Source organism: Myotis daubentonii, chromosome 1 (genome assembly GCF_963259705.1).
Source record: "Myotis daubentonii chromosome 1, mMyoDau2.1, whole genome shotgun sequence".
NCBI classification, from domain to species: domain Eukaryota; kingdom Metazoa; phylum Chordata; class Mammalia; order Chiroptera; family Vespertilionidae; genus Myotis; species Myotis daubentonii.
In genome coordinates this window covers 144,008,533-144,025,405 of record NC_081840.1, presented here as the reverse complement: position 1 = coordinate 144,025,405, position 16,873 = coordinate 144,008,533, and the positions used below count along the sequence as shown (strand labels likewise).

The window sequence follows — 16,873 nt, the reverse complement described above, 5'->3', positions numbered from 1 at the left end:
AAGTGCTCATGGGACATTTTCAAAAATAGACCACATATTGGGTCCCAAACAAAGTCTCCCTAAATTCAAGAAGATTGAAATCATACCAAGCATCTTCTCAGACCACAAGGCCATAATATTAGAAATAAACTACAACAAAAACAACTCAAAATACTCAAACACTTAGAAGCTGAATAGCACGTTATTAAATATTGATTGGGTTACCAATGAGATCAAAGAAGAAATTAAAAACATCCTGGAAAGTAATGACAATGAAAACACAACAATCCAAAACCTTTGGGACTCAATGAAAGAAGTCCTGAGAGGGAAGTTTATAGCTCTACAGGCCTATCTCAACAAAGAAGAAAAAATGGTAGTAAATCATCTAAATCTACAGCTCAAAGAATTAGAAAGAGAGCAACAAGAAAAGCCCAGAGTGAGCAGAAGGAAGGAGATAATAAAGATTAGAGCAGAAATAAATGACATAGAGACCAAAAAAACAATACAGAAAATCAATGAAACAAAGAGCTGGTTCTTTGAAAGGATAAACAAGATTGACAAACCTCCAGCCAGGCTCACCAAGAAGCAAAGAGAAAGGACCCAAATCAACAAAATCAGAAATGATAGAGGCGAAATAACAACAGACCCCACAGAAATACAAATGATTGTTAAAAGATACTATAGACAACTCTACTCCAACAAACTAGACAACCTGGAAGAAATGGACATATTCCTAGAAAAATACAACATTCCAAAACTTAATCAAGAAGAATCTAAATATCTCAATAGGCCAATAACTATGGAAGAAATTGAAGCAGTCATCAAAACGCTTCCAGCAAACAAAAGCCCAGGACCAGATGGCTTCCCAGGGGAGTTTTACCAAACATTCAAGGAAGAACTAAAACCTATCCTCCTCAGACTACTACAAAAAATCCAAGAGGAATAATCACTTCAAAGCTCATTCTATGAAGCCAGCATCACCCTAATACCAAAACCAGGTAAAGACAACACAATGTAAGAGAATTACAGGCCAATATCCCTCATTAACATACATGCCAAAATCCTCAACAAAATCTTAGCAAATCGGATCCAGCAGTACATCCGAAAGATCATACACCACGACCAAGTAGCATTTATCCCAGGGATGCAAGGATGGTACAATATCCGCAAATCAATAAATGTGATACATCACATAAACAAATTGAAAGAAAAAAAAAACCACATAGTCATATAAATTGATGCAGAAAAAGCATTTGACAAAATCCAACAAACATTTCTGATTAAAACTCTCAGCAATGTGGGAATTGAAGGATCATACCTCAACATAATAAAAGCCATATATGACAAACCCACAGCCAACATCATACTCAATGGACAAAAAACTAACACCATTTGCCCTAAGAACAGGAACAAGACAGGGATGCCCACTCTCACCACTCCTGTTTGACATAGTACTGGAAGTATTAGCCATTGCAATTAGACAAAAAGAAGAAATAAAAGGCATCCAAATTGGAAAAGAAGAAGTAAAACTGTCCTTATTTGCAGACGACATGATATTATACTTAAAAAACCCTAAAGACTCCATCAATAAACTATTAGACTTAATAAAAGAATTCGGCAATGCAGCAGGATACAAAATTAACGCCAAGAAATCTATGGCATTTCTATACACCAATAGTGAATGTGCAGAAAGAAAGACTAAAAAAGTAATCCAATTTCCCATCGCACCAAGAAAATTAAGCTACATAGGAATAAACTTAACTAAAGAGGTAAAAGACCTCTTCTCAGAAAACTACAGGACGATGAAAAAAGAGATAGAGGAAGACATAAAGTGATGGAAGAACATACCATGTTCTTGGATTGGTAGAATCAACATCATTAAAATGTCCATACTGCCCAAAACAATCTATAAATTCAACACACTTCCCATTAAAATACCAATGGCATATTTCACAGACCTAGAATGTACTCTCCAAAAATTCATCTGGAATAAAAAACGACCCCGAATAGCTGCAGCGATCCTGAGAAAGAACAACGTAGGTGGGATCTCAATACCAGATATCAAGCTGTATTACAAAGCCACTGTTCTCAAAACTGCCTGTTACTGGCACAAGAACAGACATATTGATCAATGGAATAGAATAGAATAGAGAGCCCAGAAATCAGCCCCAACCAATACGCTCAATTAATATTTGACGAAGGAGGCAAGAACATACAATGGAGTCAAGATAGTCGCTTCAATAAATGGTATAGGGAAAATTGGTAAGATACATGCAAGAAAATGAAACTAGACCACCAACTTACACCATACACAAAAATAAACTCAAAATGGATAAAGGTCTTAAATATACGAGGGGAAACTATGCAAAAACTAGAAGAATCCAAAGGCAACAAAATCTCAGTCATATGCCGAAGCAATATCTTCACCGATACAGCTCCTAGGGCATTGGAAACTAAAGAGAAAATAAACAAATGGGACTACATCAAAATAAAAAGCTTCTGCACAGCAAAAGAAACCATCAACAAACCAACAAGAAAACCCACTGCGTGGGAAAACATATTTACCAATGTCATATCTGATAAGGGCCTAATCTCCAAAATTTATAGGGAACTCATACAACTTAACAAAAGGAAGATAAACAATCCAATCAAAAAATGGGCAAAGGACCTAAATAGACACGTTGCAAAAGAGGACATTCAGAAAGCCAAGAGACATATGAAAACATGCTCAAAGTTACTAATCATCTGAGAGATGCAAATCAAAACAACAATGAGGTACCATCTCACACCTGTCAGACTGGCTATCATCAACAAATCAACAAACGACAAGTGCTGGAGAGGATGTGGAGAAAAATTAACACTTGTGCACTACTGTTGGGAATGCAGACTGGTGCAGCCACTATGGAAGACAGTATGGAATTTCCTCAAAAAACTACAAATGGAACTCCCATTTGACTTCTAGGAATATATCCCAAGAAACCAGAAAAACCAGTCAGAAAGGATATATGCACCCATATGTTCATAGCAGCACAATTCACCATAGCTAAGATCTGGAAACAGCCTAAGTGCCCATCTGTAGATGAATGGATTAGAAAACTGTGGTACATCTACACAATAGAATAATATGCTGCTGTGAAATGAAGGAACTCTTACCATTTGCAACAGCATGGATGGAACTGGAGAGCATTATGCTAAGTGAAATAAGCCAGTCAATGAAGGAAAAATACCACATGATCTCACTGATTTCTGCATAATAAAGACCATTATAAACTTATGAACAAAAATAGATACAGAGGCAGAGCTGCCTAGAACAGCTCAAACTACAGCAGGAAGGCCGGGGAGGGTGGGAGGTCAGGGGGGGGTGGGTAAGAGATCAACCAAAGGACTTGTATGCATGCATATAAGCATAACCAATGGACATAAGACACTGGGGGGTAGGGGAAGCCCGGGGATTGTCAAGGGCGGGGGAAAAAAAAAAAAGAGACATATGTAATACTCTTTGTAATACATTAAGCAATAAAAAATAAATAAATAAATAAATAAATAAATAAATAAATAAATAAATAAATAAATAAATTTTAAAAAAGAAAACAAATTCCCTACATGTGCTGTCTTCCAGAGAACAACATCAGCAAAACATACATACATACTGATAGTAACAGGATAGAAAAAGATATTTTCTGAAAATAGAAACAAAAAAGGCCCGAACTGGTGGCTGAATTGGCTAGTGTTGTCCCTATACAGCAAGTTTGCTGGTTCAAACTCTCATTAGGACATATACAAGAAGCAAGCAATGAATGCATAAGTAAGTCGCACAACAAATCAATGGTTGTCTCTCTTTCTATCTCTCTCTCTGTCTGTCTCTCTTGCTTTCTCTTTTTCTCTCTAAAAATCAATCAGTAAAATTTCTACTGAAAAAATGTTCACCTGTCCAGTGTTGCTCAGTGGTCAAGTGTTTACAAAGGAAAAAAGAGGTGACAATCTGTTATCTTTTCAGGGCACATGGGGGCATGCAAAAGCAGAGGATGGATATTTCTCTCTCATCAGTGTTTTTATCTGTACATCCCTCTCCCTTTCTCTCCCTGAAATAAATAAAAATATTTTAAAAAATCAATAAAACATATTTTTAAAATACTTAAAATGCAAACAACGAGTGGTTGTGGGAAGAAAGTGTCCTAATATGAGGTGACAGGAGATTTGAATTTGGGTGGTGGGCACATGGTCCTATTTACAGATTTTGTAAATTAGTAATCTCCACATGGAACCGATATGTTCATGTAGACTAATGTCATCCCTATACAATTTAATTAAATAAATAAATTAATTAAAATGCAAACCAGAAAAAAAGCTGGGAAAGTAGTACTTATGTGAGGAAAAAATAGAAGTTAAATGTAAGGCTATAAAAAGAGACAAAGAAGGTCAATACATAATGATATGGGATCAATCCAACAAGAAGAAATAAACCTTATCAATATATATCCATCAGCCAGAGGAGCACGTCAATATATTAAACAAATATCAATATAATCAAAGTTAGGGAGTTCAATACCCCATTGACATCAGTAGATAGATCTTTCAAAAAAAAATCAATAAGGTAAATGTATATATCTTAAAAGTTCCAACCAAAACTCTAATGAATTTTATTGATATGTTCAGAGCATTATTAACCTAAAAATGCAGAGTGTAAATTTTCTTTGAGTGCACATGGAACAGTTCTTAGGTAGGCCATGGAACTGGCAAGGCTATAAAACAAGCCTAGGTAAATTTCAGAAGAATGCAATCATTCCTCACATCTGCTCCAACCACAGTGGTGTCAAACTAGAAATTATTACACACGAACACATGGAGGGTAAATAACCTGTTACTAAAAAGTGAATGAATTAAAAATGAGATCAAGGAGAAACATCAAAAAATACCTTGAGACTAATGAAATGAGAACATGATAATTCAAAATCTATGGGACAAGATGGAAGCTGTCCTAAGAGGGAAATTCACAGCAATACAGGCCTACCTCAAGAAATAAGAAAAGTCTCAAATGAACAATGTAACCTTTTCCAGAAGACATGTTTTAAATGAGCCTATTGGATTGCTTTAAAAGCTGTGTAACATGATCTTAATTTGATTGATTGATTATGACAGTATTCTTTTCTTAGTGATGAAACTTCACCAAATTTAAAATATACCATTTTATAGTATAAAATTCAGTATAATTTGGCACATGTACCATGTTTTGCAATGATCACCTCTGTTTAGTTCCAAAACCTTTCACCAATCCAGAAGGGAACCTTATTCCCATGAAATAGGAACTCCCATTCCCCCTACCCAGTCTCTGGCAAACACTTGTCTCATTTCTGTCTCTATTGACACAATTATTATGGAAATTGCATATAAAAGGAACAATGCAATAAAGTAAATATATTTTCCCCTTTGGACTGTGGGGCTCCATGGATGGAGCATCATCCCATGCACTGATGGTCATAGGTTCAGTTCCCAGTCAGGGAATATATAGAGTTTGTCAGACAAATCCCTGTCGGGGACCATCCTCCTTGCAGGCAGCAGCCAATCAATGTCTTTCACTCACATCAATGTTTCTCTCTCTCTCTCTCTCTCTCTCTCTCTCTCTCTCTCTCTCCCCCCCCCATCAATCTAGTCTCTCTAAAATCAATAAAACATTTTCCAGCTTGAGGATTTAACTATAAAAAGACAAATTTTGCATTGCAAACATAAAACAATGATAGGAAGGCCACTAGGAAATGTTAAGGGTAAGTGTTACACAAAATTCAATTGAGAGCAAGAAAGTTAATTTCACAAGAGAGCACGTTACCTTGAAGACTACAGTGTCTGATGTAGGACATGCAACAGCAATACGACGTTTCCTGTAAAATCCACAGCACCAATGAGAGAATCCATGTCTTTAAAAAGGGCAACAAAATTTTCAGTGAAATATCAGCTTTCTGTATATCAAATAAAGATTCTTTATATAATTAACATTGGGCCTATATTTTAGAAACAACGATGATAGAGAAACATCTATCAGCTGCCTACTGCACACTCCCTACTGCGGATGTGCACACAACCAAGATACATGCCCTTGACTGGACTCCAAACTGGGACCCTTGAGTCCGCAGGCTGACACTCAATCCAATGAGCCAAACCAGTTAGGGCAAGGGCCTAAGTTTTAAAAAACTTTTAGTTATCTACTTCTGCTGTCACCTCTCCCAGCCTATGAAGTATTTAACAAGCACACTCTGATTTGGAGTAATTTTTTTTCACTACTTATTGGCTCACAGAACTTTTATTCCCTGAAGTGGAACACATCTGATGGCCCAAATTAAGGCTGGAAGATATATTGTTCCTTCCTCATCATCTGTCCCTGGTTCAAAGACTAATTGATCTCAGCCAAAAATGGCAGTCTTGCTTTTTTTTTGCATGGAAACCACTTATTAAGGAGATCCTACTCCTTCCTTTCTCCCTCAAACCACACAGTAATTTCCCTGAAATGGTGGAAAGTTAAATGTCCAAATGCCAAAGAACAAAAGTATATGTTGTTAGCCTCTGTAATATTACATATATACATATGTACTGACCTACTGTATGTTTTATACACATAATAACATAAAATGAATGTCCCTAGGCTGCATATGTGTATGTTTATACAAGTTATGTTTTCATGTAGGATCTAGTTCTGGAAGTGAAGCTATTGGGAAAGGAACGACATACTTGAATTTTTGAAACAAGCTCAATTACCCTTCTAAAAAGATGTGCTCATTTCATCTACCAATAGTACAGGAGAATGCCTTTTTCCTCTCATGGCCATTCTGTTTTTATTTTTTAAATTTAATAATTATCATTTTATGTTCAAAAAATGGTATCTCATTGTTTGTTGATATGCATTGTTTTCTGATCAGCAGGCAAGGTTCTATCTAGCATAAATGTTAATCTGTAAATCATGAATATCAGCTGAAATTGGAATTGGTTTTATAGGAAAAGAATAATTACCTACTGCTAAATACTGCTATAGGCTTACCTATGAGAATTTTCTTTCTCCTTAATAGGAACCTGCTGCTTCTCACTTTGTTCCATGTTGCCTTTCTGCCTCACACCAACATTGTCACTGTTTTCTTCAGCACCATCATGCATGTTATCTGACACTTCCCTTTTACTACTTGACTTTTTCTCTTGTTCTTCAACCTTTGATGAAAGTTTGATATTGAGGATATTGTTATTACCTTATTCATTAAAAGGAGTGTGTTGTCATTAGTTCTGTCACTTGTCTTTTATCATTTGGGTTTGTTATTACCTTATTCATTAAAATGACTGCATTCTCATTAATGTTATCTTTTGGCTGCTGGTTATCACTTTGTTCCCTGTTGCTGTGCTGACTCAGTCCACCATTGTTACCGTCATCATCAGCACCATCATGCATGCTTTTTGACGTTTCCCTTTTTCTACTTTTCACTTCCTCCTCTTCTTCAACCTTTGATGAAAGTTTGATATTACTATTATTGTTATCACCTTATTCATTCAAAAGTTATATTTTCATTAATTTTATTACAGTAATGAAATTGCTATGACTTGAATCAATAAAAATATTGTGAATGTTTAATTTTATCATAACAGGTCATTGAAATTGTAAATTCTGTTTCCTATCTGTTTCTGTATAGGCGAGGGATTACCCAGATTTTTAAAAGGGCTTTCTTAATTTTGTGCACCTATTCACATTATATCCACTCTTTGCTACCTGACATTTCCCCTTCTCAACCTCATCCCATTTATCTATCAGAGACAATGAACTAAAATGGCAAAGATGCCAAATTTCCGACTTTTGTCTTTGCTACCTTGGTCTTGCATTACACAGATTGATTTAGAAGTTGTGAAATTGTGCCTCAGTAGCAAATAGGAAACTTTCCTCTTTCTTCATGAAGCTATTGTTTCCCAAAATGCCTTTTACAATTTTTAAAAGATCTTTAAAATCAAAACTGGTGGAATTTTATAAAAATATGAACCAATATACTACAACATTGGAGCAGAATGAAGCCAATGAATTGTTAGTTAAAGTACAATTTTGGAAAGTGAGTAATGTTCCCCTAATTTCAGACCAAATCTTGGTATTTTGGGCCTGATGAATTCTGCTGGCCTTACCCCAAAGAGTCTCTTAGGTTCCATCAAACCATTACGTCCATGGGTACCCAGTGGTGGTGGCTGGTATTTGTGTATGCTGGGACTTTTGCTGAGGGGCCTCACAATCAGAAATGAAATTGAGTTTCAAACTGTCAACATGGTAAGCACCATTCACACCTACCTGGTGACTCACTTATCTCTTGGGACTCATATACCAATGGGTGCTCTTTCAGTGATTGACCCCAACAGAAAGCTGGTAGGCAGAAGAGGAACTCAGAGTGACTTGGGCTTTGTTCTTAGTTGCCTCAAGGGCTTGGTGCTGGGAGAAGGAGGCATTGCTGTGCAGCTTGGCCCCTCCCTGGCGCACCTAGGCCTAGAAGAGGCTGTCACAAACACTGCATCACTCTGTAGCTCCATACAGGTTGCTCGGGAAAAATCACAGGCAAAGACTGACATTGACTTACAACAGAGTGCCCACCACCCCCATATCAAGAGGCTCCAGTGGGGAGCTACAGAGCATGAACCAATTATCTCCACAAGCCAAACACTGAAAGGAAGGTCTTGGCACGCGCCACACCACACTGGTGTGAATTACTCAACATTGGGTCAGCCATCACACAGCAGCTTGTATACTGTGGTCAGCCATCCTGAGCAGCAACACCATCCACTAATAGACCAACATCAACACTCTACAAAAGAGGGCTCACATCACACACAAGTGACATTCCTGGAGCTCTTAGCTCTGGTGATCAGAAAGTATGTTCCAATGAGCCTGACAAAACACCTAATACAGAAGGCCATTTTTCCAAGACTTGGAGGCAAAGAACATCTACCCATATTCATGGAAACAAATATAGAGGGAAAGCTTAAATGGGAAGAAAAAGAAATGTGCTCTAATTAAGAAACAGGAAAAATCCCCAGAAAAAAACCAATAAATGAAATCGAGGCAAGATAAGCACCACATACAGAGTTCAAAAACATGGGTACAAAGATGCTCAAGGAACATAGTGAGAACTTCAACAAGGAGACAGTATGTATGAAAATGGGTTAATAAGTCATAAAAAATATCCACTCAGAAATGAAGAAATAATATCTGAAATGAAGAAAACACAAGAAAGAATCATAGCAGAGAAGATGAAGCATAGAATCTTTGACTTAGAAGAGAATATAGCAGGAAGCAACCAATTAGAGCAGCAATATATATAATTTTATAAAAGCACACATACTTTTATAAAAGTATATATAAAGAAGAGATACTTTTATGAAAGTATCTATACTAATAAAAGGATAATATGGTAATTAGACTGGATAGACCGCACATCTTCCAGACTTCCTTTTGGATATCCTTCCGGACAAAGCCACAGTGGCGGGGGCCAAGGCAGAAGGGGTTATTAGGCAAGTGGGAGAGAGTGGTTTGGGGCGATCAGGATGGCAGGGAAGTGAGGTTAGGGGCATCAGGCAGGAAGGCAAAGGGGTTAGAAATGATCAGGCAGGCAGGCAGGCAGAGTGTTTAGGGGCAATCAGGCAAGCAGGCAGGTGAGTGGTTAGGAGTACGCTGTCCTGGATTGCGAGAGGAAAGTCCAACTGCAGAATCGGGCCTAAACCGGCAGTAAGACATCCCCTGAGGAGTCCCGGATTGGAGAGGGTGCAGGCCAGGCTGAAGGAACCCCCTCTAGTGCATGAATTTTGTGCACTGGGCCTCTAGTATATATATTATTTTTCTTAATTAAACTAGTTTAAGAAATTTCTTGGATAACAGAAAACATAGCAATGTCCATAGGCACACCAGAAGGAGGCAAACAAGAGCAAAAATTAAGAACCTATTTGAGAAAATAATGACTGAAAACTTCCTTAGCCTGGTGAAGAAGAGGACACACAAGTGCAGGATGCAAAGAGAGTCCCAAACAAGACACTTTGTAATTAAGATGGAAAAGCTTAAAGAAAAGGCGATCTTAGAAGCAGAGAGGGAAAACCAGATAGCACCCAATAAGGGAGTCCCCATAAGTCTATTAGATGCTTTCTCAACAGAAACATTTCAGGCTGATAGTTACTGGTACAAAATATTCAAAGTGATAAAACAGTAGGACCTACAACCAAGACTACTCTACTCATCAAAGGTATCATTTCTAATTGAGGAGGAGATAAAGAGCTTCCTAGGTAACCTAAAGAAGTTCATCACACACACAAAAAAAGAGACAATATCATGGGAAATGTTAAAGTGGCTTCTATATAAAATGCAAAAGAAAAAGGCAGGGGACATAATTTTAAAGAATAAAATAGCAATAAGCCAGTACCTATCAATAATCCCTGTAAATGCCCAGCAGGAGGCATATATGTCTTAAAAGCTCCCATCAAAAGACAGAGTTAAATGGATGGCTAAGAAAACAAGATCCTTATATGTGCCATCTACAAAAGAACAACTTCAGAAAAAGATACACACATACTGAAAGGAAAAAGAAGGAGAAAGATATTTCCTGAAAATACAAACAAAAAGGGCCCTAGTCTGGTGTCTCATTTGGTTAGAGTGTTGGCCCAATGTACCAACTTTGTGGGTTTAATCTCTCATCAGGGATATATAAGAAGCAACCAATGAATGCATAAATAAGTGGAGCAACAAATCAATGTTTCTTCCTTTTTCTGTCTATCCTTTTCTCTCTCTCTCTCTCAAATCAATAAATACAAATTCACTTAAAAAATATTCCCGTGGCCGGTATTGCTCAACAGGAAAGTGTCTACCTAAGAAACAAGAGGTTACCAGCCTGGTCAGGGCACACGCCCGGAATACAGGCCAAATCCTCAGAAGCAGGCATGAAGAAGGCAGAGGATGGATGTTTCTCTCTTCTTGATGTTTAGAGCTCTTTATCCCTCTCCCTTACTCTCCCTGAAATCAATAAAAATGTATTTAAAAAATAAAATAAAATATATTTCTTAAATATTTTTAAATGCAAACAACAGCAAAAGCTGGGATAGCAATACTTATTTCAGACAAAATAGAAGTTACATCTAAGACTATAGAAAGAGACAAAAGGGGCCATTGCATAATGATATGGGATCAATCTAACAAGAAGAAATTACATTTATAAACAGGAGCACTTCAATCCATAAAGCAAATATTGATACCATCATAGCTAAAATATTAAATTCTCCGTTGACATCAAAGAATAGATCTTACCAAAAAAATCATGAAGATAACAGCACCTTTAAGGACATATTTTACCTGATGCATTTCATTTTTATTTTCAGAGTGTTATTACCCTAAACTTGCAGGGTATAAATTTTCTTCAAGTGTACATGGAATAATTTCCAAACTAGACCACGAGTAAAGCCATAAAACAAGCCTCAGTAAATTTAAAAAGATTGAAATCATTTTACACATCTTCTCCAAGCACAATGGTATCCAACAAGAAATCAATTTGAGAAAAAAAAAAAAAAACCCTAAAAACACACAAACACTTGGAGAGTTCAGAGAAGTGACTGGGTTAAAAATGAGATCAAGGAAGAAATCAAAAGATACCTTGACACAAATGAAATGAGAACATGACAACTAAAAATCTATGGGACATCATGAAAACATTTCTAAGAGGGAAACTCACAGCAGTACAGGCCTATCTCAAGAAATAAGAAAAATCTCAAATTAACAATGTAACCTTTACCAGAAGACATGATTTAAATGAGCCTAATGAAGTGGTCGGCAAACTTACGGCTCGGCAAACCGCAGCTCATGAGCCACATGTGGCTCTTTGGCCCCTTGAGTATGGCGGTATTTTGTGGAAGACCCACACTCAAGGGGCCAAAGAACCGCTTGTAGCTCCAGAGCCGTGGTTTGCCGCCCAAGGGCCTATTGGATTATTTTAAAAGGTGTGTGACATGATCTTAATTCTATTGATTGATTATGACAGTATTCTTTTCTTAGTGATTTATCTTCAATGAACATCAACCATTTTAAAGTGAAAAATCCAGAAGCATTTGGCACATGTACCATGTTGTGCACTGATCACCTCTATTTGGTTCCAAAACCCTTCATCACTCCAGAAGGGAACCTCATTCTCATGAAATAGGAAATCTCCATTCCCCTACCCAGTCTCTGTCAAACACTTGTCTGATGTCTGCTTCAATGGACTCACTTATTGGGGCAATTGCATATAAAAGGAATCATACAATAAAGTAAATATATTTTGCACTGTGGCCTGTGGGTCACAGTGTTTGGAGTGTCCACCCATGCACTGAAGGGTCACAGGTTCAATTCCCATTTCAATATTCCCAAGTTATCAGTTCAATCCCTATTGTGGACCATGCAGGAGGCAGCTAATCAATGTTTGTTTCTCACATCAAAGTCTCTCTCTCTCTCTCTCTCTCTCTCTCTCCTACCCCTTCCACTCTCTCTAAAATCAATAAAACAAACAAATATTTCCTTGCTGGAGGATTTAACTATGAAAAGCCTAATTTTACATTGCAAACATAAAACAATGATAGGAAAGGCCACTAGGAAATTTTAAGAGTAAGTGTTACACAAAATTCAATTGAGAGCAAGAAAATCAATTCCACAAGAGAGCACTTTACCTTGAAGACTAAGTTGTCTGATGTAGGACATGCAACAGCAATGCGACGTTTGCTGAAAAATCCACAGCACAAATGAGGGAATTCATTTTAAAGAAACAAACAAAACAAAATTTTCAGTGAAAGATCAGCTTTCTGTGTATCAAATAAAGATTCTTTATATAATTAACACTAGGCCTATGTTTGAATAAAGCTTTTAGTTATCTACTTCTGCTGTGACCTCTCCCAGCCTATGAACTATTTAATGGACACACGCTGACTAGGATTAATTGGTTTTCACCACTTACTGGCTGACATAACTTTTATTCCCTGAACTAGAACACATCTGATGACCCAAATTAAGGCAGGAAGATACATTGTTCCTTCCTCATCATCTGTCCCTGGTTCAAAGACTAAGCGATGTCAGTCAAAAATGCATTCTTGTTTCTTTAGCATGGAAACCACTTATTAAGGAGATCCCATTCCTTCCATTAACCCTCAAGCCCTACAGGAAGTTCTCTGAAATGGTGGGAAATTAAATATTCAAATGCATATATATATGGTGTTAGCCTTCCCACTCCCACATCACACTTTTGCAGGCTCCATGCAGTCTCCAACATTTAAATCTTCAGCTTATGAAGGCACAGACTCATGAAACAAGCATGGGATCAAAAGACCAAGAATAGGAGCTCTCTGTTTCCCTTGCTCTTGGAAAAGAAAATAAAGGAAGTCTGAGTGATCAACTTATAACACAGGTGTGTCACCCAACTCCATTTGTGATTTGACATCTAGTCTTACTCTTACTCAACCCTCTGTGTATACATGGGAGTCACATCAGCTAATTGGAAAACAGGTAGAGGACAGAAGACACCTGCCTTGGGCCATAGATCTATGTAGTTCAGCCATCTCCCATCCCCTAGGACTCCAGGGAACCTAAGCTCCACTCTGTGAGTCAGAGTTCAGGTTGATGAGACCATAGTTGTATTTGTGATCAAAAGAATCTTTCCAGAGCCTCCAATTTTTTTAAATATCATTCTAAAGAAACCTTGAATGTTCCTAGCTCCTCCAATTAAACATATAAACAGGAGAACAACAACCTCCTCAGGAGATCCTTGAGCCCAATATTTTAATCTGCCAAATCATGTGGCCTTCCTTCTTAAAATGTATCTTTAACTTGTCTTATCTCCATCTGCATTCTAAAACTCTATTCCAATCACAACCCAGTGTTGTTCCTCTTGAAACCTGGGATTCCCCTTCTAAAGCCATTCTTATCTTCTATTGACTGCATTCACTGCCCACTCCCCATATTTGTATTTTGAACCTCACCTGCAGAATGATAAAGAAGGAAGAGTATTACACTCATCAACCTGAATTTACAAGTCAGTTCCAACCTTTACTATACCCCAATAAGTCATTTTAAAATCTTTGAATTTCTAATACTCCATGCAACCAACCACTTGGCCAGGACATTAAACACTGGTTGAAGAGCTAGAGGGAATTGTGTTTAATTAATTTCTAGGCTTTCTTAAATTCCTGAAATTCTTTGTGCCTTTGATTCTGTCTATAGAAAAATGGAGAACACCATATGTGGCAGAATTGGAAAAAAAAAATTACACAATGAAAGAAATGTCCTGCCGAAATTGTTTTGGCTCAGTAGATAGAGCGTCGGCCTGTGGATTGAAGGGTCCCAGGTTCGATTCCAGTCAAGGGCATGTACCTGGGTTGTGGGCACATCCCCAGTAGGAGATGTGCGGGAGGCAGCTGATCAATGTTTCTCTCACATCGATGTTTCTAACTATCTCTCTCCCTTCTTCTCTTTAAAAAATCAATAAAACATATTTAAAAAAAAGAAAGAAAGAAACGTCCAAAAAAATAGAGAATAAAAAATTTTAAAGTCAAGAAGTCATGGGAGAATTAAGATAGTGTATAGCAACAATGAAAAAACCTCATACAACTATGCTGAGGTACTAGCCTGAATAGAAAACCAGACTGGGAAGACAATAAATAAAGAAATCAAATGGAGATATCCTCTAAGTACCTGCTGAATTTAATTAAGATAACAGGGTTTATACATAGACATTCTCTACTTACAGATGAATAATTCATTACAAGATGTAAAGATATCATTTTAACTTAACCAGGCCTTGCTTAGGTAAACTCTTTGGTTCTGTGGCCATAGCTAACTGCTATAAACCCTAGTAGATTTGGTGGGAAGAAAAAGGTTCTATTTACTGATACCACTACAATTGTCAAGAATAGTAAGGTAAGCCCTAACCGATTTGGCTCAGTGGATGATAGAGCATCAGCCTGCGGACTCAAGGGTCCCATGTTCGATTCCGGTCAAGGGCATGTGCCTTGGTTGCGGGCAAATCCCCAGTAGGGAGTATGCAAGAGGCAGCTGATCAATGTTTCTCTCTCATCTATGTTTCTAACTTTCTATCTCTCTCCCTTCCTCTCTATAAAAAAATCATTAAAATTGCCGAAACCGGTTTGGCTCAGTGGATAGAGTGTTGGCCTGTGGACTGAAAGGTCCCAGGTTCGATTCCGGTCAAGGGCATGTACCTGGGTTGCGGGCACATCCCCAGTGGGGTGTGTGCATGAGGCAGCTGATCTATGTTTCTCTCTCATCGATGTTTCTAACTCTCTATCTCTCTCCCTTCCTCTCTGTAAAAAATCAATGAAATATACTAAAAAATCATTAAAATATATTAGAAAAAAGAATAGTAAGGTAAGTGCTTGGACTAACTAGGTCTTTTAGAAAAACTCTAAATCAGAGTTAACACACAATCAGATTTGCTTTCTGAGTTATCTGATTCGCATCTCTATCTCAAGCCAGTGCTACAAAGGAATTTATCAGACATGTTGAGGAACAACGGAATAGATTTGGAAGTCAAACTGGTGGACACATGGTAACTATAGAATCAGGTGTCAATTCCTCCACCTCCCTGCACCACAGTTACCACATTAATAAAAATTTGCCTAATTATTACAATAGCACAGCTACTTTGAAAGTTATTGTGATGACTAAATAACACAGGTTAGTTACATAATATAGGGCCATCTCTAGCCAATAGTTGACTACTCTAGAACTGTTAGATTCTTTTCTTAGTATTCCTTTAGGTAAAATATTGTTTTTAAAAATCCACAAAATCCTACCTGTATAAAGACTCTTCTTCAGACATCTCATGTACTATTAAGGAAAAAAGTAAAATACATTTTTAAACAATAATATAAATATACAGGAAATTAAAAGTACCTGAGTAATGCTTTGTTAGAAAGTATTCCTTTGGAACCACACACCATATACCAGGGTCAATATTAATCATAGTGTCGGTAGGCCATTAATACATTAAGAATTCTTACTTTCTCTTTTTAAATATATCAAATGAAAGAAAGAAAAGAATGGGATCTGATATGTACAATGGACATAATCCCAAACAAACCCCATTAGACTGACAGAAAATGGTATGGATGGTAAAAGCAGAATCATAAACTAACAGTATCAAACTAATATAGCATGAATTTTATGGACTCCTTTCACTAAGAAAGTTTAGAAGACTGTACTTGTTTTTCCATAACAAAATACAACTTCTCCAGTTCTTTAGTGAAGATGCGCTAGTTTAGGATGAAACACTCTATCACAAACAAGCTTGGTCGCCAAGTACTACACTTTGCAGCATAGAAAAACGTAGGAAACAGACTCTTTATAGCAACATTTCTAATTGCAAGATAAGTAGAAAAGACTTTGTGACACCAGTTGTATAACGTAGAATCCCTTGAGACTGTCTTCTTCCAATGCTACCTTGTATCTGTTACCACATCCTTGTACAGGGGGGTTCAGACGGGGAGGGCTCTGTAGTAGTGCATGAGGTCATTTTTCTCAACCCTGCCCAGCAGGTGGCAAATGCCTGTAGAAATCAAGCTTGTTCTGCTTGTATGGCATATGTCATCATAGCCTATGCTGATGAACAATAAGCCACAATAATTATCACATGTCATGTAATAGTGTTCTAGTACTTGCAGAGTTCTTTCTATTTCCTCCTTTTCTTAATTTCTTATAAAACTGAAAGCATGGCTTTCCCATTAAAGGAAGTTGTTGGAAGTCAAAAAGTCAAAGAAATATTACCCAGAATGTAGGGATATCCATGGATATTCCAACAAACTCAACATGTATGGAAACATACTGGTCTTTTCAGTTGAACTGTTGCTCTTTCCTGTTCATCTCACAAAGACATAT

The 16,873-nt window shown here is 37.3% G+C and overlaps 1 protein-coding gene across 1 annotated transcript in view; it reads right to left on the bottom strand.

Moving 5' to 3' along the window:
• LOC132236031 (ankyrin repeat domain-containing protein 26-like) overlaps positions 1-16,873 on the bottom strand; it is an 82,271-nt gene that overhangs the window by 34,193 nt on the left and 31,205 nt on the right. Inside the window, exons 9-12 of the mRNA XM_059699418.1 lie at positions 12,661-12,712; positions 7,280-7,456; positions 7,007-7,170; positions 5,804-5,855 (exon numbers count right to left, since the gene is read on the bottom strand). Of these exons, the coding sequence (XP_059555401.1) occupies positions 5,804-5,855; positions 7,007-7,170; positions 7,280-7,456; positions 12,661-12,712 (445 nt within the window). The remainder of the gene's footprint in view (positions 1-5,803; positions 5,856-7,006; positions 7,171-7,279; positions 7,457-12,660; positions 12,713-16,873) is intronic.